The following is a 27882-nucleotide window of genomic DNA, read 5'->3' as shown; positions in this document are numbered from 1 at the left end:
AGAATGGAGAGGGGTATTAATCAGGACTAATTCCAAGATTGCAGTTACAGGGTGAAGCTTCAGAAGGTTCAGCAGCAGGCCCCATGAATCAGCTGTCAGGGAGAGGAAGGGATCCAAATCCATTGGCCTCTTGATCGACTTGACACTTTTGAGAAATGATGGAGCAAAACTTGTGATCCTCCTGTCTGAGTGTCTGGAGGAGCTGGGATTACAGGTATGCACACTGAACCTAGAATGCTTGTGGAATTCTTATGGGGCACTTCCAGTGTTTACAGATAGATCATTCTATCCTGCATTATTACTGAATAAGTGTGGCCATGTTGTGGTGGTGTCAGTGTATGCCTAGGACAGGCCTTTTGCTGAGGACCATCAAGGGGAGCCAAGTGACTTGTCAGGTCTCAGAGGATCTCAGCCCCCCAACAGGAGAAAGGTGAGACAGATGTTTACTAGGCTTTTTGAGCAAGCTGCCATGGAACTCTGGAACATTCTCTTCCCCTCTCTTCACCCCCCACCCCCCCCAGAATCTTGTGGAAGTAAGTGGCCAGTGCCAACTCAGCTTCTGAAATAGTGGAGTGTGTTGTCTCTCCCCTCTAGGACCAGTGTCCTCATCTCATGAAATATTTGCCCAAGAGAGAGAAATAGGAAGTAGAGAAATAATGAAAATGTTAAATGTATAAAATTTATAAAACAGGTAAATGTTTATTGAAATGTTTTTGGATTCACTAGAGAAAAGATAGCCTATTTTCTCTATGGTGCTGAAAAAATTGGATATACACATGTAACAAAATAAAATTAAACTCCTCTCTCTCAACCTGTGCAAAACTCAACTCAAAGTGGATCAAAGAGTTAGGCCCTAGACTAGAGACCCTGCACCTACCTAGTAGAAGAAAAAGTAGGCCCAAATCTTCAATATGTTGGCTTAGGATCTGACTTCCTTAACAAGATCCCTAAAGTATAAGAAGGAAAATCAAGAATCAATGAATGGGATGGATTCAAACTAAAAAGCTTCCTCTTAGCAAAGGAAACAACCAATAACATGAAGAGAGAGCCTACAGAATGGGAGAAAATCTTTACCACATGCACCTCAGATAGAGCATTAATCTCCCGGATATATAAAGGACTCAAAATACTTAACACTAAAAACCCAAATAACCCAATCAATAAATGGGCTAAGGAACAGAACACACACTTCACAGAAGAAATACAATCGATCAACAAATATATGAAAAAATGCTCAATATCTTTAGCAATTAGAGAAATGCAAATCAGAACTACTCTAAGATTTCATTTCCCTGGGTCAAAATGGCAATTATCAAGAATACAAATAACAATAAATGTTGGTCAGGATGTGGGGAAAAAGGCCTACTCATACATTGCTGGTGAGAATGCAAATTGGTACAACCATTATGGAAAGTGGTATGGTTCCTCAGAAAACTTGGAATAGAACTACCATTTGATCCAGCTACGCTGCTTCTTGGTTTATACCCAAAGGACTTAAAATCAGCATATTACAATGATGCAGCCATATCAATGTTCATAGAAGATTAACTCACAATATCTAAACTATGCAACGAACCTAGGTGCCCTTCAGTAGATGAATGAATAAAAAAGTGAGTGTGTGTGTGTGTGTGTGTGTGTGTGTGTGTGTATATATATATATGAATAAATATTACTCAGACTTAGATGAAATTATGGCATTTGCTGGTAAATGGATGGAACTGGAAAATGTCACCCTAAGTGAAATAAACCAATACCCAAACACCAAAGGCCAAATGTTTTCTGATATGCTGATGCATATCAATGTGGGGAGCTAAGGAAGAGGACAGTACTTTATGTAGAGGGGAATGAAGGGAGGGGAGTGGATATGGGGATAGAAAGGATAGTAGAATGAATCAGACACTATTACTCTATGTACATATATAATTCTATATCATATATAACCAAAAGAATGAGAAATTATACTCCATTATATATGATGTATCAAAATGCATTCTACTGTCATGTATAACTAATTAAAACAAAAATTAGTTTTAAAAAAGAAACACCATGTTTTGGGTAGTGCAATCAAAATTATTAATTCTAAGATATGTAATCATGTAACATTTCTTTTATGAAAAAAGTGTGAATCAAGTTAAAACTGTGCATGGACTATACAAAGATATGGTCTGTAATACATACATAGCACCAAACACAATCTTTTAAGTGGAATGGAAGTATTATTTTAAACCTAAGAGTTTTAAGCCTTTTTATTATTATTTTTTATTATTTTAAGGCTTTTCAGTGAACTTCACTTAATATTCTTTCACTTTGGTTATAGTCAGAAGTGTAGCAGACAGGAGACATCAAGAATAGTGTGTCCCCCCTCACCCTTCTCTTAACTTGTCATCCAGGCTGCAGGATTAGATGCTTAAATGAAGCAACTTTGTTAGTTACCCTGGTTTTCTTTTTCTTTTTCTTGTGGTAGAGGTTTCCAATTTCATAAATGCCATGCTCCAGCCTCAGGAACACATCACTGCTCAGGAGATCAACAGCCACTTCTGTCAAGAGCTGATCTACAAGTGGAATGAGAGAATGGAGGAGCAAGGGAAGGCACTTCTGGAGGAGTTCCCTGACAAGGGCTTTTCCTTTGTTTTCCGAGCTGGCAGCCTCTGATTAGATACTCTGGGATCTGCTGCCTCTGTGGGGGGAATGTTGAGGCAAAGCCCCTACTCAGGACCTGTGTTGACATCAGTAGTGACTCACTTCAGTTGCAGAGTAGCTCCAGCTGGTGCTGGGAATCCAATGTGGTGGAAATGTTGCTGGAGGGCCCAGTGTATGTGACATTATTCATTGCTTTCCCTCCACACAGGGGCTTAGTGACATATGAGTCAGTTGGGAAGGCATCTCTCTGTCCTGAACTCAGCACTCAATCCCAGCTTCTTTCTGATACCTTTTGTTTTTTAAACTGTCACTAATGTTTGTTTATCTTCATTTCCCTTCCTGTGAGCCTCCCAATGTTAGGTTGACACATAAGCCATTGTTAAATATTAATATACACATGGAGGGGGGAAAATTATTTCCTTTTCTGGGCTTTTTGAAATAATTTCTATCCTGCTTTTGAGTGATTTTTAACCCATAATTCTTTGGAGCCTGAGAAATGAAGGACAGAAAAGCCAGAGGCTGGGCAGTGTGCAGAAGGACTAGGTTTTGTCCTTTCAGATCCTTCCACTGTTTTTGTGTGTCAGTCAGCTTCCCATTGCTGTAACAAATGCCTGAGACAAATCAAAAGAATTATTTGATTCACAATTTCAAAGGTTTCGGTCCATGATTACTTGGCTTACTTGCTTTTAGGCCTGTGGTGAGACAGTATATCATGTATGGCAGACATACGTGGTGGAGGAAACTGCTCACCTCATGACAGCTGGTAGGAAAATAGAAAGAGGAAGAGTGTAGGGTCCCAGTGTTTCCCCTAATGAAAACCCCAATGACCTAACTTCCGTTTACTGGGCCCCACCTCTTAAAGAGTCCAACCTCCTCTCAGTGGTGTCACCTACTGGGGACAACACATAAGCCTTTGGGGCACATTTAAGATCCAAACCATAACTCTTCATTAATTTGGACAAGTCACCTTTCTCAGTTTCTTTACCAGCAAAATGTGAGTTTAGAGATTAACACTTGCAGAATAACAGAGTAAAGGCTGCTCCAAACATGCTCCTCCATAAAAGGCAATAAGAACACTAGGAAAAAATGGTCAATATCAACTTTTACAGAGCTCTAGAAATTAAATAAAGGCTTGAAACAGCCCAGGGTATGTTTACTTAAGAAAACTAGAGATTAGTGGCATTTAACTTGCTCTATTTTATCCTCTTTGTCCCAGCTTCTTCCTAGCTTTGTCTTGAAAATCCACAACCTTTAAACTCAGTAGCCATAACAACTGGTTGCTTAATAATTACTGGAGGGGAGATAATGGGTTTGGAGTTTCCCTGAGGCTCCATCCTTGAAGAATCATTATTATTTAATTTATCTCATAGTTCCCTAAAAGTTTCATTCCAAGCTTATGTTCATTTGACCTGACTCAAAGCTCGTTCTCTACATAGCCATATTCTTAGGGGGTTTGTTGAAAATAGTCAGTGGTAGTGGCAGTAGTCATAGCTGCCCATGACAGCAATAATTGGGGCTTACAACAGACTGACCTCCCCCACCCCAAAGAAAAAGCAAAATGGATATGAGATGTACCATATGGGATTTTGAAAAGTTCTCACATATTATTGGGAATCTCAAGGGCCAAGTGTAAGAGAAAGGCTATGTACATGCCCAGGAAAGACCTCAGAAGGTCCTAATCTCTCACCTCTGTCTGCACAGAAGAAAAACTAAGGCAGGGTTGTAAACTGCCTGCTGGAGCATTGAAGGCATGCACCAAACTCATACAGCCTCTCTTTGAAGAGGCTGGGAGACTTACTGGTTGAAGATGTTTAAGGAAATCTCTGAACAGTCATTAGCTGACCACTAAACTAACTGACTAGAGACTCCAGTGGCCACACCTATCAAAGAATCCTGACTTTACAGAAAGTCCTAAGTGACTAAACAAACAAACAAACAAATGGCAAAATAAAAATAACAACAGCAGATAAACAATGATGTACCCTGGGAAGAAGGGTTGGCTTCATCTAAGTTCCCAGATTTGTGGATCTAAAGTTGTTCATCATATTCTTTTATTATCCTTTTACTATTCCTGGGATCAGTAGTGATGATTCCTCTTTTACTTCCAATATTAGCAATTTGTGTCTTCTCTCTTCCCCTTGTTAGCCTGACTAGAGGTTTATTAATTATATTGATCTTTTCAAAGAACCAGTTTTTGGTTTTGTTGACTTTCTGTATTGATTTCATGGTTTTATTTTCATGATTACTGCTTTAATTTTTCTTATTTCCTTTCTGCTTGATTTATCCTTAAATTACTCTTCTTTCTGTAGTTTTTGAAGGTGAAACTAGAGTTTTGAGATGAATCTTGATCCACTGCTTCTGCTGCCAGGTGGGGTCTGCACAAGCTGTAGGCCCCTGCGGCCTAGAAGTGTTGCAGTTCTTAATGGTGGGCCATGCCCTCCAATGTTGCAGCAGACCCCAGCAGTTCATCATCTATTTCTTCTTCTTTCAGGGTTCTTGTCTCGTGAATTTGAAGAATGAATGCCACTGATCAGGACGAGTGAGTGTAATGTAGGAACAGCACTCTTGCAGTGCAAGGGGGGACCCAATAGCAGGTGTTCTCTACTGGAGTGTGCTAGTCTAGGGGTTTGTATAGCACTTGATTCAGTGCTATTAGTCCAAACTTATGCTAATTAGGACTTGGAAACATAGTAACACTATTGGTCAATTTTATTTTATTTTATTTTTTTTTCATTATAGTATTATCTTTATTTAAGCACATTATTTGCTATTTTTCTATTTATGGGAGTATAATGCATAAATATTTCAAAATTTTCTTCATATTTAACATGAGTATTTCTTAAGTTTATTTTTAGATATTCTTTTTTTTTTAATTTTTTTTTATTGGTTGTTAAAAACATTATAAAGCTCTTGACATATCATATTTCATACATTAGATTCAAGTTGGTTATGAACTCCCAATTTTACCCCAAATACAGATTGCAGAATCACATCCGTTACACATCCACATTTTTACATAATGCCATATTAGTAACTGTTGTATTCTGCTACCTTTCCTATCCTCTACTATCCCCCCTCCCCTCCCCTCCCATCTTCTCCCTCTACCCCATCTACTGTAATTCATTTCTCTCCTTGTTTATTTTCCCATTCCCCTCACAACCTCTTATATGTAATTTTGTATAACAATGAGGGTCTCCCTCCATTACCATGCAATTTCCCTTTTCTCTCCCTTTCCATCCCACCTCATCTATCTGTTTAATGTTAATCTTTTCTTCCTGCTCTTCCTCCCTGCTCTGTTCTTAGTTGCTCTCATTATATCAAAGAAGACATTTGGTATTTGTTTTTTAGGGATTGGCTAGCTTCACTAAGCATAATCTGCTCTAGTGCCATCCATTTCCCTGCAAATTCTATGATTTTGTCATTTTTTAGTGCTGCGTAATACTCCATGGTGTATAAATGCCACATTTTTTTTATCCATTCATCTATTGAAGGGCATCTGGGTTGGTTCCACAGTCTAGCAATTGTGAATTGTGCTGCTATGAACATCGATGTAGCAGTATCCCTGTAGTACGCTCTTTTAAGGTCTTCGGGGAAAAGTCCAAGAAGGGCAATAGCTGGGTCAAATGGTGGTTCCATTCCCAGCTTTCCCAGGAATCTCCATACTGATTTCCAGATTGGCCGCACCAGTTTGCAGTCCCACCAGCAATGTACAAGGGTACCCTTTTCCCCACATCCTCTCCAGCACTTGTTGTTGTTTGACTTCATAGTGGCTGCCAATCTTACTGGAGTGAGATGGTATCTTAGGGTGGTTTTGATTTGCATTTCTCTGACTGCTAGAGATGGTGAGCATTTTTTCATGTACTTGTTGATTGATTGTATGTCCTCCTCTGAGAAGTGTCTGTTCAGGTCTTTGGCCCATTTGTTGATTGGGTTATTTGTTTTCTTATTGTTTAATTTTTTGAGTTCTTTGTATACTCTGGTTATTAGGGCTCTATCTGAAGTGTGAGGAGTAAAAATTTGTTCCCATGATGTAGGCTCCCTATTTACCTCTTTTATTGTTTCTCTTGCTGAGAGAAAACTTTTCAGTTTAAGTAAGTCCCATTTGTTGATTTTTGTTATCAACTTTTGTGCTATGGGTGTCCTATTAAGGAATTTGGAGCCCGACCCTACAATATGTAGATCGGAGCCAACTTTTTCTTCTATCAGACACAGAGTCTCTGATTTGATATCTAGCTCCTTGATCCACTTTGAGTTAACTTTTGTGCATGGCGAAAGGAGGGGATTCAGTTTCATTTTGTTGCATATGGATTTCCAGTTTTCCCAGCACCATTTGTTGAAAATGCTATCCTCCCTCCATTGCATGCTTTTAGCTCCTTTATCAAATATAAGATAGTTGTAGCTTTGTGGATTAGTCTCTGTGTCCTCTATTCTGTACCATTGGTCCACCCTCCTGTTTTGGTACCAGTACCATGCTGTTTTTGTTACTATTGCTCTGTAATATAGTTTTAAGTCTGGTATCGCTATACCGCCTGATTCGTACTTCCTACTTAGAATTGCTTTTGCTATTCTGGGTCTTTTATTCTTCCATATGAATTTCATGATTGCTTTATCCATTTCTACAAGAAATGCCGTTGGGATTTTGATTGGCATTGCATTAAACCTATAGAGAACTTTTGGTAATATCGCCATTTTGATGATGTTAGTTCTGCCTATCCATGAACAGGGTATATTTTTCCATCTTCTAAGATCTTCTTCTACTTCTCTTTTTAGGGTTTTGTAGTTTTCATTATATAAATCTTTCACCTCTTTTGTTAGGTTGATTCCCAAGTATTTTATTTTTTTTGAGGATATTGTGAATGGAGTGTTTTTCCTCATTTCCGTTTCAGAAGTTTTGTCGCTGATATACAGAAATGCCTTTGATTTATGCGTGTTGATTTTATATCCTGCCACTTTGCTGAATTCATTTATTAGTTCTAGTAGTTTTTTTGTAGACCCTTTTGGGTCTTCTAGGTATAGAATCATGTCATCTGCAAATAGTGATAATTTAAGTTCTTCCTTTCCTATTTTTATGCCTTTAATTTCTTTCGTCTGTCTAATTGCTCTGGCCAGTGTTTCGAGAACTATATTGAATAGAAGTGGTGATAGAGGGCATCCCTGTCTTGTTCCAGATTTTAGGGGGAATGCCTTCAATTTTTCTCCATTGAGAATGATGCTAGCCTGAGGCTTAGCATAGATAGCTTTTACAATGTCGAGGTAAGTTCCTGTTATCCCTAGTTTTTCTAATGTTTTGAACATAAAGGGATGCTGTACTTTGTCGAATGCTTTTTCTGCGTCTATTGAGATGATCATATGGTTCTTATTTTTAAGTCTATTGATGTGGTGAATAACATTTATTGATTTCCGTATATTGAACCATCCTTGCATCCCAGGGATGAATCCTACTTGATCATGGTGCACAATTTTTTTGATGTGCCTTTGTATCCGATTCGCCAGAATTTTATTGAGAATTTTTGCATCTAGGTTCATCAGAGATATTGGTCTGTAGTTTTCTTTCTTTGAGGTGTCTTTGTCTGGTTTCGGAATCAGGGTGATGTTGGCCTCATAGAATGAATTTGGCAGAGCTCCTTCTTTTTCTATTTCCTGAAATAACTTGAAAAGTATTGGCATTAATTCTTCCTTAAAGGTTTTGTAAAACTCTGCTGTATACCCATCCGGTCCCGGGCTTTTCTTGGTTGGAAGTCTGTTGATTGCTTCTTCTATTTCATCTATTGTTATTGGTCTGTTTAAGTTGTGAGTATCCTCCTGACTCAGTCTGGGTAAATCGTATGACTTAAGGAATTTATCGATGTCTTCACTATCTTCTATTTTATTGGAATATAGGTTTTCAAAATAATTTCTAATTGTCTTCTGTATTTCTGTAGTGTCTGTTGTGATATTGCCTTTTCCATCCCGTATGTTAGTGATTTGAGTTCTCTCTCTTCTTCTCTTCGTTAGCATGGCTAAAGGTCTGTCGATCTTATTTATTTTTTCAAAGAACCAACTTTTAGTTTTGTTAATTTTTTCAATAGTTTCTTTTGTTTCAATTTCGTTGATTTCCGCTCTGATTTTGATTATTTCTTGCCTTCTGCTACATTTGCTGTTGTTTTGCTCTTCCTTTTCTAGGGCTTTGAGGTGAAGTGTGAGCTCATTTATTTGTTGGTTTTTCCTTTTTTTGAGGAATGACCTCCAAGCGATGAATTTCCCTCTTAAAACTGCTTTCATTGTGTCCCATAGATTCCGATATGTTGTGTCTGTATTTTCATTTATCTCTAAGAATTTTCTGATTTCTTCCTTTATGTCTTCTGTAACCCATTGATCATTCAGTAACATATTGTTCATTTTCCATGTGATGTAGGATTTTTCCTTCCTTCTTTTATCATTGATTTCCAGTTTCATTCCATTATGATCAGATAAAATGCATGGTATTATCTCCACCCCTGTATATTTACTGAGGGTTGCCCTATGGCATAATATATGGTCTATTTTTGAGGAGGATCCATGTGCTGCTGAGTAAAAAGTATATCCACTTGATGATGGTTGATATATTCTATATATGTCAGTTAAGTCTAGGTTGTTGATTGTGATATTGAGTTCTATAGTTTCTTTATTCAGCTTTTGTTTGGAGGATCTGTCCAATTGTGAGAGAGGTGTGTTGAAGTCACCCATAATTATTGTGTTGTGGTCTATTTGATTCTTGAACTTGAGGAGAATTTGTTTTATGAACGTCGCAGCACCATTATTTGGTGCATAAATATTGATAATTGTTATGTCTTGTTGGTGAATGGTTCCTTTTAACAGTATATAATGTCCTTCCTTATCCCTTTTGATTAATTTAGTCTTGAAGTCAATTTTATTCGATATGAGGATGGCCACCCCTGCTTGCTTACGAGGACCGTGTGCGTGGTATATTTTTTCCCAGCCTTTCACCTTCAACCTGTGTATGTCTTTTCCAATCAGATGTGTCTCCTGGAGGCAGCATATTGTTGGATTTGTTTTTTTAATCCATGTTACCAGCCTATGTCGCTTTATTGGAGAGTTTAAGCCATTAATGTTTAGAGTTACTATTGATATATGGTTTGTACTTCCAGCCATGTTTGATTATTTATCTTCTTCTTTTTTTTTTTTTTTAATTTAGTTTGTTTCTCCATGGTTAGCTTTCCCCCCGCCCTCTGTCTTTATAGAGGCACTTCCCACTGATGGTTTTGGTTATTGTTTTTCATTTCTTCCTCATGTAGTGTTTTGCTCAAGATGCTTTGCAATGCTGGTTTTCTGGCTGCAAATTCTTTTAGCTTTTGTTTATCATGAAAGATTTTTATTTCGTTATCGTACCTGAAGCTTAATTTTGCTGGATACAGAATTCTTGGTTGGCATCCGTTGTCTTTCAGTGTTTGAAATACGTTGTTCCAGGATCTTCTCGCTTTCAGCGTCTGTGATGAAAAATCCGTTGTTAACCTTATTGGTTTACCCCTGAATGTAATCTGCCTCCTTTCTCTTGTAGCTTTTAGTATTTTCTCTTTGTTCTGTATATTGGATATCTTCATAACAATGTGTCTTGGCGTTGGTCTACTGTGATTTTGTGTGCTCGGTGTCCTGTATGCATCTACAATTTGTATATCCGTTTCCTTTTTTATTTCTGGAAAGTTTTCTGTAATTATTTCTTTCAGCAGGTTACTCATTCCCTTGGTTTGAATCTCTGTACCTTCTTCTATCCCGATGACTCGTAGGTTTGGTTTCTTTATGTTATCCCATATCTCTTGGATGTTTTTCTCGTGGTTTTTAACCAGCCTTTCTGAGTTGGCTAGGCTCTTTTCAAGATGATATATTTTGTCTTCATTATCTGATGTTCTGGCTTCTACTTGCTCCACTCTGTTAGTGATACTCTCAATTGAGTTTTTAATTTGGTTTATCGTTTCCTTCATTTCTAGAATTATTGTTTGGTTTTTTTTTTATAATCTCAATCTCCTGATAAAGATGCTTAACTTCTTCTTTTATCTGTCTATGTAATTCATTTTCAAAGTGTTCTTTCACTGTTTGGATTTGCTGTCTCGTATCTTCTTTAAGGTTCCATTCCATCTGTCTAAGGTATTCCTTGAGTTCTTTATATGACCATTTTAATGCTGACTCTAGGTCCTCCTGAATATTTAGGCTGTCCTTCATTGTTTGTACTACTTTTCTTCCTTGCTTTTTTATGCTGCTCATGTTTCTTCTTGTTCTGTTTGACTGCTGAGTTACTGTTTACTCTTATAGATTTATTTGATGCTTGAGAGGAAAGATATTAGAAGGGAAGGGAAGAAGTCACTAAAGAGAATGAGAGTAGGCAGGTAGAATTCAAGGAAGGGGGAATAAGAAAATTGAAAAGAAATGAAAAGACAAAAGAAACAAGAATAACAAAGATTAGATAATAAAGAAAGAAAGGAAAGATGAAAAAAAAATTTTAAGAAAAATAATAGTGATAATAAAAAATGAAAATTAAAATTAAAAAAAATAATAATAAAATAAAAAAAATTAAAAAAAATAGAAACATTGAAAAAAAGTTAAAGAACAACAACAAATAAAAATTGAAAATGAAAGAAAAAGAAGAGAAAAAAAGAAAAAAAAAACAAAAAAGAAAAAGAAAAAAAATGATAATAATAATAATCAATGCAGTCCTAAAGTTCTATTAACTTCTCTTCCAGTAGGTGGAGCTGTGCCCACTGGGCCAAGCTTCTCCTCTCAATAGGTGGGAACCATTCACTGTGCAGCCGCTCTTTCTCCTAGACTGGGCGGGTCTCCAATCCTGAGTGTCTAGGGCCTTGTCTTGTGTTTCCTCAAGCCAGGCCGTGCTCACCTGTGGCGCTCACCACAATACTGGCTACACGCCAGGTCTGCTGCTCCTGGGAGCCCTGTTTTCATGAACACCTGGGCTCACTCTCCCTGTTTGCCTCCCTCAGACCCTAAGTTTGTAGAGCTTGGGGCTGAGATCCCCCAGCGAATTTGCTTGCCCTCCTGTAGCCACGCCCCCGGTAGCTGGTGCAAGAGACCTCAGTTGTCAGCACTGGTGGGAGCGGTAGCCGGGAGTTCCGCGCCGTGAGTCCCGCGCCACTCCTGATTCCCTCGGTCTGGTTATTGCGTTCACAGGAGAGCTGGGAGTGGCCCTTAAGTTTTCCCTGCTGTGTGGAGAGAGATGACTAGGGGATTACACACCTGTCGCTCTGGTTTCAATGCAGTTATCTCCTCCGCCCATGACGCCGTTTCTCTGCCATGGTGATGTCCCATGCAAATTGTGACCGTTTGTTCCCTTTGCCGGGTGACCAATGCAACGGGTGGGTCCTGACTGTCTCTCCCAATCCCCGTTTCAGTCCTGTGGCCACTGCCTATGAAGGCTCGGTTGGCTTTTACCTCTGTAAGTTCCTAAGGGCCAGCCAATTATTTCAGCGGGATCGTTAGTGCTGAGTCACATGAAGCAGGCGAACCGGAGCTTAATTGCTTCCGATTCGGGCTCTGTGTGTGTGTTCTGAGGGGCCCAGCCTGTACACCCCAGATCCACGTCAGCTCAGCATTGCCTAGTGATCCTGAGCAAACAGCATTTAGACAGTTTACGGCTCCCTATGCCCGCGCAGTTGAAGATGTCAGAGACTTGATCTCTCTGCGCCTGCCACCATGTTACATCTCCTCAATGCTATTCATGTTGCCCTTACAGCTTCCTGATATAAGCAAGTTCTTGGGATTATACAAACTGCTGCTTCTGTTTCCAGTCCAGATTTCTAGAAATGAAACCCTGCCGCTGTCGCTGTCTCTGGGCCACGCTTGTCTGCGACTGTAGCAGAGCCGCCCTGGCTTCCGCAGCTCTTCAGCCCTGTGCCCGGCCCCAGGGGCCCAAGCGGCTGCCGCCGCGGCTCTCCATCCCCCTCCTCCGGAGCACGGGTCCCCTGGCAGGGGGGTGCAGAACGACCCCAGAGCAGGCTCTGCCCGAAGGTGCAGCGGCGAACAGGCCACCGAGACGCTCGAGGCTGCAGTCCAGCCTTCGGAGGACAGGGCTCGGCACGCAGCCGAGCTCCAACCTCTAGGTGCGGCTGCCGGACAGTGTATACAGAGCCATCAAGACAGCAAGCAGAAAGCAAATGGCGGCTCCCGCGGAGTGGATTTTCGGCACAGAAACCACAGCCCCGCCAACAAAGCCAATCCACAAACTCTCCCTGTATAAAAAATATTCAAAAAAAAAAAGAAAAAAAAAAAAAGGCGGGGCGCACTGAGCTTTCTTTGCCTCGGGTACTTACAATCCACTGCTGATTACACATTCAGGTTCTCCGCCCGGAGCGAAGCAAAAGAGGAAGCAGATGGGAGCAAAGCGCCCGCGGCTCTGAGCAGCCAAGCGTCTCTTTTTCGATTTCTTTGTTCTTCCTGCTCCTTGGCAAAGTGGTCCGCTACAGATTATCGGTGAAATGAGCTCTAACAGAAATCTCTATTAAAGCCGCTGCTTTGAGCGTGACCACGCTCAGCACTTCAGCAACCCCCGTACGCAGCGGCCATCTTTCCCCCACTCTATTGGTCAATTTAAAAAAAAAAAATATATTTATTTTTTAGTTTTCGGTGGACACAACATCTTTGTTTGTATGTGGTGCTGAGGATCGAACCCGGGCCGCACGCATGCCAGGCGAGCGCGCTACCGCCTGAGCCATATCCTCAGCCCACTATTGGTCATTTTTTGAGTCCCAACTTCCATTCAAGTTTGCCCATTTCCATTTTTTTGTGGCAGGTCAGGGAATGGGATTTTAAGGCTCTGAGATGGGGCTGCAGCACCTCACAGAGTGTTCTTCTGCAGCATCCTCACTGTGTGCGGCCATGCTGATGCTGGGGTGACAGGTCAGCGTGGCTTGGCTCATCTTGGTGCTGGCTCATTGCATCTCAGGTCTACCCTGCCTATATGATGGGCTCCATGCTGCTACTGTGCTGCTCCATACTCCACTGCCACTTTTTGGCAGAGACCAATAGGCTGGCTGCACTGCATGGCAGCCAGGGAGCTCTGTCAAAGGTACAAACTTATATTTGTCCATTGTCAACCAACACTGGCTTCCTGAATGAAGGTTCAAAACGTGAGAAATCATTGCAGCCAGCACCGGCTTCATGAATGAAGGTTCAAAACGTGAGAAATCTCTAAGGAGTTTTGAATTAAAGAGACAAGACTCTAATTACCTTTAAACCAGCTCCAGGATGGCTCCTCCTAGGTCCAGCCTTCAGCCACCCATTGTGGTAGCGAGGTTTACTAAAGAGGGGAGAGAGAGAGAGAGAGAGAGAGAGAGAGAGAGAGAGAGAGAGAGAGAACACGCCATGGAGTGGACTTTTATTGGGGAACAAAAAATTCTGGGGAAAATCCCATCCAATGAAGATTAAGGGGGGCAGCATCCCAAGGTCAGGGGCAATGATTGGGTCTTCAGGGTAGTGGCCAGACATGCCTCCGAACAGACAAGCCTTCGGAACCTGAGAAGGATGGGGAAAGCTTTGGACATAGCTGTGCCTAAGCGCCTCTCACCCAGCCAGGGAGGTAACTCAAATCACGTGCGAGGATGGCCTCCCACACTTGAAGATATTGGTGGTATTATAGCAACTTATATCTCTCAAAATTCTTTTCTGTGTGGGTTCTCTCCTCAAGGTAACACATTTTATAAGATTATATCACTTTATTTTTATTAGTCATTTTTTTTGTTTGTTTTTTTGTTTTTTTGCAGTGCTGAGGGTTGAACCAGTGGTGCTCTACCACAGAGTCTTGTCCCCAAATCTTTATTTATTTCTTTTTTATTTGGAGACTGGGTCTTGCCAGGTTGTCCAAGCTAGCCTTGAATTAAAAAGGAAGAAAGCCATTTTCCCCCCTCTGTCAAATCTCTTTATGAAGATAAGAAAAAACATCTCAGGGATGAAAGAATTTCCTTTATGTTTTTAAAAGAATAGAGAAATGACTTGTCTGCCCTTTCAGAAGCTGGGAGAGTTTCTTGTTGTTCTCCATAGATGTCACCAAACTATCTTTGTGAGTAGGTATAGGCATTAGCACATGTCACCTGTTCAGTTCAGGCACAGAGTTGTAGGTGTCTCATGAGATTGGCCTGTAGCAGAGAGTTAAGGGTGTAGGGTTTGGGGCTGGGGTTGTGGCTCAGTGGTAGAGTGCTTGCCTAGCACACATGAGGCACTGGATTCAATCCTCAGTATCACATTAAAACAAAAAAAACTAAATAAACAAAATAAAGCTATTGTGAACATCTACAACTAAAATTTTTTTTAAAAGCATGTGGAGTTTGGAGTGGGATTGCCTGTATGTAAATCCCAGCTCTGCCATTGTAGCTGTGCAACCTTGGCCAACAAGCCTCCTACCTCCTAGTGCCTTAGTTCTCTTGACTGTAAAATGGGGTGGCACATGGAATCCATGTCGTAAAGTTGTCAGAATTAAAGTCTTGTGTGAATTTCCCTCTAAACATTGTTCTTGCTGCTTCCTGCAAATTTTAATGTTTTATTTCCACTTTCATTTAGTTTAATCTTCTCTAAAGTTTCAGGAAACTTCTTTAATCAATGTTCTATTTTAAAATGTACTGTTTAATCTTTATGTATTTGGGGTTTGAGGGGTACCTTTGTGTTATCGATTTCTAGTTTAGTTTAATTGCCTGAGAGCTTATGTTGTAAGATTTCTATTCTTTTAAATCTGCTGAGGCATGTTTTATGACCCAGAATATAGTCTATCTTGGTGAATATTCCACATGAGTAGAATAGAGTATGTTTTCTTCCATTGTTGGATGAAGTATTTTATAAATTTTAGATCCATTTCATTGACAATGCTTTTCAGTTCAGCCATATTCCTATTTGATCATTCAAGAATCTTTATCATGTCTGAGTCTGATGCTTACTTTGTTTCTTTAGACTGTTATTTTTCAGCATAATTTTACATTTTTATTGAAAGCTGGACATGAATCTGGTAATGAGAACTACGGTAAATACTATTATGTGCTGCATGACAATGTTTCTGTTAGTGATAATGTTATGGCTTAGATATTAGTTGTCCTCCAAAAGCTCACGTGAGACAATGCAAGAACATTCAGAGGTGAAATGATCAGGCTACGAGAGCCTTAACCCAATCAGTGAATTAGTCTCCTGATGGGATTAACTGAGTGAGTGGTAACTGAAGGTGGATGGGGTGTGGCTGGAGAAGGTGCTTGGTGGTGTGCTTTTGGGGTATATATTTTGTATCTAGCAAGTGGAGTCTCTCTCTCTCTCTGCTTCTTGATTATCATGTGAGCTGCTTCCTTCTGTCATATTCTTCTGCCATGGTGTCCTACTTCACTGTGAGTCCCAAGGAATGAAGCTAGCTGTCTGTGGACTGAGTTCTGAAACTGTGAGCCCCCAAATAAATATCCCTCCTCTAAAATTGTTCTTGTCAGGTCTTTTAGTCATAGTAACAAAAAAGCTAATACAGGTAGACTGTGTATACAATGGTGGACTAATTAGATTGTATCATCTAGAGACATCATAGATATCTTAATTTGTCTAAGTACTCTATATGTTCTCACATAGAGTAAAAAAAATCACTGAATTGTATGCTTTAAAAGAATAGATCTTAAAATTGTGATCTATATGTGTAATATGAATTGTAATGAATTCTGCCATTATAACAAATTAAAATAAAAATAGAATTTCACGTAAAAATAATAGATCTTACTTTATGTAATTGTTTGAATAAAACTGTTATAAAAAATGAGAGGTTTGTCTTCTATACCTTATTGATTGAAGAATTCTGCCACAAAACAAATTGCTGTTTCTGTCTTTCATGGTGCCTCTCAAATCTGTGTGAGTGGTTTCCCTCTTCTATAAGTCTTAAGTTTCATATTTGGATTGTTACACTATGTCCAACTCCTTCCTGTCTCAACAAATGACTTTTTCAAACAAAGCTGTTAGCCAGGGTTTTGCTCTTTAGGTACCCGACAGTGGTGTTTCCCCTGGCTTGTTCCCTGGTGTGAACATTAGGAAACAGCTTTGTCTTACTAAAGTACACATCTGGGTAGCAGAGATACAAAGTGCCTGGGCACTGGAGCCTTTACCTTCTACTCTTGCCAGACTCAGTTAATTTCCCAAGAGCTTCCCCTGCATCCAGTAATACATTAATGGGGTGCTCAATGGAGGGTTAAGTTAGATGTGTGTTCTGGGCAGGTGGGAGGCTAGACAGCATGTTTTGATCTGGGTAGTTTAGAGGGTGGGCCTTTGGATAAGGTTTGTGCTGGTGCAGATGGTGTGAAGTGACATTGTAACACCTGGACTTCTCTGATTCTAAGGATACAATTTATGATTCTAATGTATCCCCGAATGGAACTCTCATAGCCCCTGGGCACCTGGGTGTCAGGGTTCTTTCTAGAATGATTATTTTTTGTGGCTTCTTTCTCCCTGTGCCTTCTCAGGTGGGGTTGCTGACACCCTTACCTCCAGCATTTTAAAATTTAAAAAGCTGGATTTGGGATACTTTCCTAAAATCCATGAGGCCCTGGATTCAATCCCCAGCAATACCTCACCGCCCCCCCCCCCAAAAAAAAAATCAGTGTGGTTAAGAAAATACTTGATTGCAAAATGAGGATAACCAAAAACTGAAAGTACTGAAGCTTTAATATCGAACAGTAGCTTTTGTCATTGGGATCTGGAGACAAAGTATGAAGAAATGGAGCTCACCTTTGGAAAAGTCAAGGGTGCTCAGCAAAAGCTATAATCACTTGTTCCAATTGCCATTTCCTCATTCTTAAGTAAATAAATAAAATACTATGAGTGATTAAAGACAAGTTCTTTTTTTTCTTATTTAGATGTTGTGTTGATCTTAAATCAGCTCATGCTAACTTTTGGGCTCCTGGTTTGCCAGGGTTACCTTGCCAGTGGTGATAGCTTCTCCCCACTCCCAATTATTAGGTCTGTTTCTGGTTAGAGTTGGTCTAGGCTGCAGGCAGAAGAGGGATGGGAGCTAATGGTTTTACTAAAAAGATCATTGGAGCGGGAATCCTCAAAGGAAGGCTTAGAGTGAGGGGTACCCTAGGACACAGTGGTTGCCAAGAAACATCACATATGGAGCCAGATACCCCTTCCCTGCATGAGGATTTCCATAAGTGAAACTAGGAACCAGGGCTTCTGTGTTCCTTCTGCTTGATCTTGCTATTATTTGTGATGGTGCTGTAGGCTCCTGGGATCCCTGATTGTGGCTCCTAAACTATAATGCCTCCTGTCCTATGCAGAAACATCTAAGAAGAGAATTTCTCAGACTAGGTTGCTTTTGTTGGAAAGTGATGATTGGGTACTAAGCACTCATTCAATCCCACCAGCCTGCTTTCTTCCCCAGGGAGCACCTTTGCATTTCTCCATAGGTGGAAACCTTCTCATTTTCCCCAGACCAGCTCCCATCCTTTAGAATCCTGCGCAAATGTCACCTCCTCTGGGAAGTCTTACTACATTGGGAGTTTGATGTTCAGGTTCTTTCTATCCTTAGCTGTGGGACTGAATGAGTGCTTACTCATTCAGTAACTCCAGGCAAACTCTCCCATTGCTCTCATTTTCAGTGTCCTCATCTCCAGTGAAAGTGGGAAATGGAAAGAGCATTTCTGAGGCCTCTAGGACCCTGGGCAACCTTCCCTCCACATTGCCTCCCCCGCTATGCAGCTCTGATCTTACATTGCTCTGATCTTCAGTGTCTTCATCTCTGAAACACACTTATCATGCCCTGCCTGCCTTGTAGGGCTGTCATGAGGCCCAATTTTAGAACCTCTCTGAAACTGTACTGTGCTGCACAGTTGGGAAAGGGATAGGCAGGATGATTTCTTTGTTCTTGGGTGTGTGATTGGGGAGTATATTGGGTGGTCCTGAGAACTATAGTGTTTCTGCTCATTTTTCTCACTGTAGGCTGTTTTATGGGCAACAACATAGTGCTGGATGTGTTGCATTGCAAAGGCCATGAGAACATGCCCTGGCTAGATGTCCCATCAACAATTGGTTGTATCTGGGTAGACAGCAGCAAGGGGACTGGCTGCCTGGGCACCAGGGTGGCTGTTATCTTCAGAGGCTCCAGAGGACCACAGCATGGTCATTTCCTTGGGGCCCAGGAGAATGGTCATTAGATGGACACTGATGGACATTAGATGGCTGGGGTTGTATCAGACGTGGGTGACTGGGTGGGTACTTGGGACTGCTGAGGGTGCTGTGAACTCTTTCTTAGCAGCATTTAGGGGGAAGGGAACGTGGAGGGAAGGTTGCCCAGGGTTCTGGAGGCCTCAGGGATTAATGCTCTTTCCATTTCCCATTTTCCACAAGACACTTGGCTTCTTCCAGAAAAACCTCCTTGGGATTTGTTGTTCTCCATTACCATGGCCATGGCTCATTCCAGGCGTTTCTCTTTCTGATTCATTCTTTACCATTCTGTGGGACTAATCTTTCAAGTATCCTCTACTCAGAACCTTCCAAGATTACTTGTTCTCTTTAAAAGTCCAGTGTTTTGGCATTCAAATCTCTTTTCTAGCATTACCACTTGCATCAGAAAAATCTTCATTTCCTGCTATGTTACTGCCTTTGCTACTGCTGTTTTCCCTGACTAAAGTGCCATCCCTCCCTGAGTCAGCTCTACTGTCTGCCCAGCCACTCTCCTGCCTGTTCTTTTCTCAGATCTGGAGGGAAAGCCCTGCCATGAGTGGTTCTCTGCTTGGGGCAGGGAGATTGTGGGTCTCCATCTATTGGATTGACTTCCAGGAAAGCTGGGGTGCTGACTGAGCTGGGGCTTGACAGCTATCCCTTCGGGGTACTAGAGAGGACTTGCTCGGGGAGTGTGTATGTGGTGTGCATGTGTGGTCTGTTGTGTGATGGATAGTATGTGTGGAGTGCACATATGTGGTGTACATGGTGTGTATGTGTGTGTGTGTGTGTGTGTTCTGTGTCTTGTTAGTTGTCTAATTCTGCCTCTAACCCTGATATCAGCCCCTGGTGAAAGGAAGGTGAGAAAACAGTATTTATTTATTAATAGATTCTGTTTTGGTGCAGTCACTCTGGAAAGCAGTATGTATATTTCTCAGAAAACTTGGAATGCAACTACCATTTGACCCAGCTATTTTAGTTATATTTGACAGCAGAATATATTTTGATATAATTATATAATCATGGAATGTATTTTATTCAAGTTAGGATTCCATCGTTATGGATGTACATGATGGTGTGATGGTGGGATTCACTGTGTTGTTTTCATATATGTACGTGGGAAAATTATGTAAGATCCATTCCACTGTCTTTTCTTTTCCTATCTCCCCTTCCTTCTTTCATTTCCCCATTGTCTAATCTACTGCACTTCTATTCTTCCCCTCACCCACCCATATTTTGTGTTATCTTCCACATATCAAAGAAAGCATTCAACCTTTGATTTTTGGGGGATTGGCTTATTTCAGTTAGCATGATAGTCTCTATCTCCATCTACTTGCTGACAAATATAATAAGGTCATTCTTCTTTATGGCCAAGTAATACTCCAGTGTGTGTGTGTGTGTGTGTGTGTGTGTGTGTGTGTGAATCACATTTTCTTTATCCAATCACTTATTGAAGGGAACTTATTGGTTTCATAGTTTAGCTATTGTGAATTGAGCTGCTATAAACATTGATATGGTCCTGTCACTGTAGAATGCTGATTTTTAAATGTTTTGGATATACTCCAAGGAGTGGGATAGCTGGGTCAAATGGTGGTTCCATTCCAAGTTTTCTGAGGAATCTACATACTGCTTTCCAGAGTGACTGCACCAATTTGCAGTCCCACCAACAATGTATGATGTACCTTTTCCCGCACATCTCACCAACATTTATTGTTACTTATATTCTTGATGATTGCCATTCTGACTGAAGCAAGAATCTCAATGTAGTTTTGATTTGCATTTCTCTAATTGCTAGAGATGTTGAACATTTTTTTCATATATTTGTTGACTAATTATATTTCTTCTTCTGTGAAGTGTCTGTCGCAGTAGAATGAAATTTAGCTCCTGTTTTCACCCTGCACAAAACTCTGCTCAAAGTGGATCAAGGACCTAGGTATTAGACCAGAAACCCTGTATATACAAGAAGAAAATGTAGGCCCAACACTCTAACATATCATCTCAGGAACTGATTTCCTTAATAAGACTCCTAAAGTGCAAGAAGTAAAATCAAGAATCAATAAATGGGCAATAAATGGATGGCATCAAACTAAAAGCTGCTTCACAGCAGAGGAACAAACAAAAGTGTGAAGAGCCTACACAATAGGAGAAAATCTTTGCCACCTGCTCCTCACATAGAGCATTAGTTTCAGGGATAAAGAACTAAAAAACTTAACACCAAAATAAACAAACAACCCCACAAATAACCCAACCAATAAATGGGCAAAGGAACTGAACAGAAACTTCACAGAATGAAACTATTTAAAAAAGTTCTCCAGGAGATTGTGATGCACAGAGAGGGCTGGGAATCTGTTCTCTCATCAAGCTGAGATGCTCACATTTTTCAGTAGAGAAAAAGAACATTTATTGATGGATTATCAGGTGGTAGTCAGGTTCTTGTAGACTCTTGCTTAATTTTCAAAACCAGCTGCTAGGTGGAAATTTCTATTTAATGACGAAAACACTGTGAAAGGTCACACAGCTAGTCAGAGCCAGGATAGAAGTCAGACCCCTTCACCTCCAAAACCCTCTCTTTTTGCCCTTTCTCCCATCTTTTAGTTTCCAGCCTTTTCACCATTGTTCATGTATTTTCCTCTGCTAGGGATTCATTCACTATCCTCAATCCCAGTTCTTGCTATTGGAATCTGTGACTTCAGTGTATACACCACATCCTCTGCTCCTACAGCCTGGGGTCACCCTCTTCATGATCCTAAGTTATTTGGTTTGTGCTTCTGTATGGCTTTGAGTAAGAGCTCTCTTTTTCTTCTAGAGCCTTCAGGATAAGTATCTATTTTTTTTCCCAAAACTAAGTTCTCAAAAGTCTCTATCCTGGCACTTGGCATAAAGTAGGTCTCAACTAGAGTTGGTTGATTTGTAAATATTATTATTATTGTGATAACCCATGGGCACTCATTTAGCCAGTGGCGGTATATGAGAGATTTTAGTGATCAACTTGATAATTGTGGTCCTTTGAGGCAAAGGTGGAGGATAAAATCTCCAAAGGAGCATCAGAGAGAAGGGGCCAATGGGGAAGGGTTAAGGGCCAGAGTAGAAAAACTGTGTGCTTAGCAGTGATTGAAACATAGTGCATAGGTTGTCTGATCCTCACAGGTGAGATAGGTCAACTTTACCCAAGTGTCAGAAACTCAGAAAGGTTAATATTCTCATCCAAAGCTCCAAGCCTGGGCTTTTTTCTAGATACCACATTCTTTAAATTCTCCAAATCTTGGAGAGCCTTGGGTAGGGCACCCTCCCTCTGCAGGCCCAGTTTCTTTGTTGCTACAATGAAGGATTCATCTAAATGGTGTCGCAGTGTGTGCCAGGCATTATGCTAAGGAGAGTAATGACTATAATAGTTCATGTCCTCTAGAAACCTTCTAGCTGTGACTTTATGTTTATGAGGTCCTCAGTCTCAGAATCAGAGTAAGAGTAGTGGCCTTTTGTTTTCTTTCTCTTCCACTTGAGGAATTACTTTTTTTTTTTTTTTTTTTTTTTTTTTACCTTGTATAGGTCTTTCCCTTGTTTACTTCTCTTATACCTCTTCCCTTTTTCACACAATTAATAGATTAATAGTAACTGACCTGTGAGGTTCTGCCAGGTTGTTAGTCAGAGCTGAGGCCAGCTTCTGGCAGGTAGACATTTCATCAAGGTTGAATCAAGAGCAGAGTAAATTATTTCTTATATGCTGGTTGTCTGCACCCACATCACTGGGGAAGGAAAGTCCCCCTGCTCCCCTTTTAGGCAGATAGATGTGAGCATAAAATCCCTCATGGCCTACATCAGGAGATAATGAGTAGAATTCTTCTCTTATGGCACTCTTCTTCTATCCCCCAACTAAATCCTTGATAAAAGTCCTACTGTAGGAAGAAACTTGGCCCTTCTGATGGCTTAATTTTTTTCACTGAAAGTGGTGTTTGAGGACTATAATTACCTTTAGGGGAAAACTAGAAGCAAGTCTGAGTTTCCCATAAGTTGTAAAAATATATGTTACCTTTGGGAGAGATGGTTTAAAGGCAGACCTGGTGAGAAGTGTTAGAGGCCAGCCCTATGAGCCAGCACTTCATATGAGGATCGGGTAGCCACCAAGGGACAGAGAACCTATTTCTATTCCAATATAACCTCTCAAAAGAATACAAGAGGGTTAAGGGTCACTTTTTTTTAAAAGCAAATGGCACTTAAACAGTTTATCTTTAAATGCTATAATCTTCATTGACTTTCTAGACAGTACTTACGTATTCATGGTTGGGAAAGTGCAGTAATTATATACAGTAAAAAAAAAAAAAATCTTTGGGTTTTCTCCCAAAGGACAGGAGATTTTGAGAGAACAGGGTGAGGATATGTGGAGGGGAAATAAAGGTGTCAAAATGACCAATTTTCCAGGTGGCTTTGTGAACAAGGTGTTCTTGGCAGGATCATGAGGTCCTGAGCCACAGGAGCAGGAAGGACCATGCTATGCAGCCCTCCCCTTCCACCCTAGTTTACATAGAGGAGTAAGAGCCCATCTCACACTGGCTCCATTGGACATCTTTGCCTTGGAAGTGCCAGTCTTGGCAGCACTGGCACTGGAAGCCCTGTCTGTGACTCGCTGCCCCATGAGCCCTTGCCTGAAAGTGCCAACCAACTAGACTAGTCGGGACAAAAGTTCAGGAAGAAGCGGAGGTGCCTGGTACTGAGGCAGTGGTTCAACAACCTGTGGGTCTTCCTGGAAGAGAGGTGAGACAGATGGGCAGAGCCATGCTGGCATCTCTCCTTCCCCTGAAATATGGGTGGTGAGCAGACCCAGGTGACTCTTAAACTGAGAGGGCTGGGAATTGCCCAATCAGGGAGCAGCCTTTCCCAGTCATTTCTCTTCTGCCTGTGCTATGATGTGAATCCAGATTTAAGGTTACTGCTTCAAGCCAAGGCAAGGGCCACATGTTTATGTTTGTGAAAGAACAAATGTGGGGGCTGGGGTTGTGGCTCAGTGGTAGAGTGCTCGCCCAGCATGTGCGAGGCACTGGGTTCAATTTTTAGCACCACATATACATAAATAAATAAAATAAAGGTCCATCGACATCTTAAAAAAACAACAACAACAACAAATGTGGGGGTAAAGGTAGATCTTTTTTAAAGTAGAATGAAGGTTGTGAAGAATTTAATTTTCCAGCCCTTTCTCCTAGCAGATCTGGGAGAATTTTGTAGTTTTGCAGAGCTAGAATCAACTCTGTAGGAATGGGCTTGTTTTCTGAGAGTGGTTAAACACAAGATGCCCTCTGAGGGCTAATGTGTGGATCAGAGTTGGATAGAAAATTGTGGTTCTGCAGGGCATAAAGCTTATAGAAAGGCTGGGATCCACAATCCAGTTAAAATAAACCCAAGCTCATTGAGTTCCTCCTAAGTCTGCTGTTGTAGTGGTGCTATTTGTCGGGTGAAACACATAGACATTGATCTCTGCCTTCAAGGAGCTCACAGTATGCACATGAAGCTAGATTTTGAGTAAATGATCTGCAAAGAAAGTGTAGGTGCTGTGGGCGTGTGTGTACTGTGTATATGAGTGGGGAGTGTGACCAGGAGGAGCCTGCCTGAAATAATCCTTGAATCAAGAGTCAAATGGTGTGTATATAGTGTGGGGGTAATTGGCAAGACTGCTAAAGTCCTCTGTCATTTGGTTTTCTGGGAGTAGTGGCCAAAGTCACAAAATAGGGCCAAAGATATAGGCAGCCTGTCCACATACTAATATCTATTCCTGCCTTTAAAGGGGGGAAATGAAAAACCCAGGGGATGTTTGGGGGAATTGGAGTATATATTAGGCTTTTGCTGTGCCCTGAGATTCTGTATTTCTCTTGAATTCCTAGTGCTATGGCCCCACAACTCCAGGTCCCTGTCCTGGACAGGCATATCTCTGCTGAATTGTGGCTCCCTCACCACAGACATTCCCACCACAGCCAGATGGTGGCCAGTACCACCTGCCTGTCTCTCTGGACTTCTGTGTTCTTGGGACTGGTGGTTGCTTTCCCAACAGAGACATCCCTCTTGTAGCAACTGGAGGAGCCAGGCCAAGACCTTACTTAAAGGATTGCCATTCCCGCATTCCACACTTTGGTCTGGTCTTGATAAGCCCAACCCAGGAGAGAAGACATCTGAAGAAGAAGCCCAGTGGTGATTCTTCTCCTCCTAACAAATGACCTGGGTTATCCAACAGTGTTGGGAGGAGATGTACAGTTTTGTAACATAATGAGTTGGATGAAAATAAATTGTAAATGAATGGTATGAAATAACTAAATACTGTTTTTGTGTAGACTTTTTTTTATGATGTGAATCTAAGAGGCAAATAACTTTCGCTCACACCCTCTGAAAACTATCATTGCTTTCTTCCTGGGCTTTGCACTATTCAGCTGCAGATCTTGACCTGTCTCTCCCTCCTTCTGCTGTCCTTCCAGTTTGCCCCAAATTTTGGATGCAGGGCAGTCAGTAGGCCATGTATGTCTCTGTTCAAGGACTGGTGAACAGGGTGCTCCTTGTGCTCTGATAGGTACTTCTTTACATATATCAGTGTGACTTTCTGACATGCTGGAGACTGGGGGGATGGGCAGGCTTTTCAGGGGTGTTGTGAAAGAAGTGGTTTTTAAACTACTCACTCCTGTCTTGTTATTTATTATTTACATGTTTACTGATAATGCCTTTTACAAATAAAATCTTATGGGGGAGCTATAAAAGTAATTGCAGAACTGCCCTAATTGTGTCTGAAATGGGAACGTTACACCCTCTCCAGATCATCTATCTTCTTCTAATCCCCAAATTTCAGACCAGGATCTCCTCCCTGTGGCAAGGTTCCCTTCTGGTCCTCCTAGGCCTCTGAGTAGCTCACAAAACTCCAAGTAGGTCTGCTTGGGACTTGAGTGGGACCAATAAGAAGTAGTTGTGTTTGTTCCAAATCTGGTTTAGAGTAAGCTTGATTGCCTGGGCTTGTAGCTTTGCCTTTCCTTCCTTTCATGAGGCTTTCTTGTGAGCTCATTCTCAATCATTTTTGTGGCCTTAACAAAAGTAGTGCAATAGCACTTAGGATCCTTTGTTTCATTTTGTAACCCGTGTACTATAGGAGGTAGGAGGGCTAAAAACTTCCAGATTTCCTTGCTGCTATGATTTAGATTCTCCTAATGAGACACAATGAGTAAGGTTTGGAAGGCAGGAGTGGGCAGAGTGTCTTTTTCTTCATTGGTGGCAGCAATCATGCAGTCTCCAGCAGACATAAGTTTGTGCAGTGGCCAGGCTTTGCTTCATACTCTGGTCACCTTCATGGGTGTGGAGCACCTATGAGGTTGACACTTTCCTGTAGCTTTCTGACTTTGGATTATAGCTTCCATGGTGCCTGATATTGACCCTCTGACTTCTGTAGCTGTAGAAGTGCCTTTGTTGGCTTCTATTTATGCTTGAAATACCCAAGAGTAGTCTTTGCATTGAACTCTGATAGAAATGGGACTCCATACTTTTTTGCAACTTGAGTCAAGTTGATTGAGAATGAGCTCACAAGAAAGCCTCAGGAAAGGAAGGGAAGTCAAAGCTACAAGACCAGACAATCAAATTTATCCTAAACCAGATTTGGAGCAAACACAACTACTTCTTATTGGTCCCACTCAAGTCCTTGAGTTAATTTTGTCAGAAGTGGAGATAAAGGTAGGGGGCAGAGATAAAATGGGACAGTAGGATCACTGTGGTTGATCCTATTCCTCCCACATTTTGTAAGAGGGTGGTGTGGCTTTTTCCAGAGGCTCATATGTGTGTTTTCCCCAATTTCCTGGGTTATGTTATGGCCAAGGAAGCAATGATCCTTGTTGGAAGGGCTGGCATAAAATGTTTCTCAAAATGGGCTGCTCCACTTATTCACTGGGCCAACAACCTCTGCTTTTGAGGTGATGGGCTCAAACATACCTGGTGGGGACTTGGTTAGTTTTCACCCAGGTTCATATTAAAATAAAGGAGGAAAATTCCTCTGTACTTGGGCAGGAGCAGCCTGCACTTTTATGAAAATGAAGGCCCTTCCAAGGTTTGTAATATAACCTCATAGAGTCAGGTAACTGGCACCATGGCCAAGATCTTATCTTCCTGCTCATTTGCTTTACCAGTTGTTGCAACCACTGAATTCACTCCCCAGGTGCTGGGTTCTGAGAGCCTTAATTAGTCTAGAAACAGAAGCACCCAGGGCTATGTGACTAAAGTACACATTGACCTTTCATAAGAGTGTGATGAGGAAGGGAGCCTGTGTAGGTGAGGGGATAAGTCCTGACTCTTCCAGTGGGTCCCTCAGGTTACTGATGGGAAGAGGCCTGACTCTCACATGGATGAAGGAACAGGTTTAATAGGTGGGTGCAGAACCCACCGTCTTCACATCAAAGCCTGGATTACTAACAGAAAGAACTCAGAACACTTTATTTTAAGTCATAAGAGAAACAGCCATACTTACTTACTACCTTAAGTCAAATCAGAAGTAACATCATTTTGCTCCAATGTAAATTGGTCAAACTTTCCCCTCCATCAGGGAAGACCTCTGGACTAATGTGGCATTTGTTCACTCATTCAGTTGGCAGAGCAAAGCTGATCCCTTAGCAATCCAGTAGTCTTTAGACCGATTGGAGGGTAAAAGGATAGTCACCACAAAGTTGGTTGAATGGCCTAATTAAAGATATAGGGGATGGGATGGGGGGAAGAATTGTTATTTAAAAAATAACTTCCAGATATAAAGAGACAAGATAATGAAAGTTGAAACAGCTGGGTTTCAGACTGCCTCTAGCCTGTAGGCAAAGAGTCCTCTGTGAGCTTCAGGTTTATGTGCCATAAAATGAAGATTTGAAGCCAACTATAGTAGCACACACCTATAATACCAGCTACTAAGGAGGTTGAGGCAAGAGGATTACAAATTTGAGGTCAGTCTTGGCAACTTAGCCAAAAATGAAAAAGTGGTGAGGTAGGTTGGGAGTATAGCTTAGTAGTAGAATGCTTTTCTAGCATGCTCTAGATCCTGAATTCAAGGCTTATTTACACCTGCACACACATGAAAAGAGTTTAGAATAATGGTCCTTT

At 41.1% G+C, this 27882-nt stretch overlaps 2 protein-coding genes across 2 annotated transcripts in view; one reads left to right on the top strand and one right to left on the bottom strand.

Annotated features, from left to right (window-relative positions):
* Trabd2a (TraB domain containing 2A) overlaps positions 1-18782 on the top strand; it is a 46174-nt gene extending 27392 nt beyond the window's left edge. The window contains 2 exon segments of the mRNA XM_071601257.1: positions 2467-2641; positions 18568-18782. Coding sequence (XP_071457358.1) covers positions 2467-2641; positions 18568-18782 — 390 coding nt within the window.
* Positions 18783-27370: 8588 nt separating this feature from the next.
* Positions 27371-27882, bottom strand: part of Dnah6 (dynein axonemal heavy chain 6) — a 278870-nt gene continuing 278358 nt past the window's right edge. Inside the window, exon 77 of the mRNA XM_071601776.1 lies at positions 27371-27474. Coding sequence (XP_071457877.1) covers positions 27371-27474 — 104 coding nt within the window. The remainder of the gene's footprint in view (positions 27475-27882) is intronic.

The sequence above is a fragment of the Marmota flaviventris genome, chromosome 14, assembly GCF_047511675.1.
Source record: "Marmota flaviventris isolate mMarFla1 chromosome 14, mMarFla1.hap1, whole genome shotgun sequence".
NCBI classification, from domain to species: Eukaryota; Metazoa; Chordata; class Mammalia; order Rodentia; family Sciuridae; genus Marmota; species Marmota flaviventris.
Note: the sequence above shows the minus strand (reverse complement) of the source record. Positions and strands in the feature narration are given on the sequence as shown.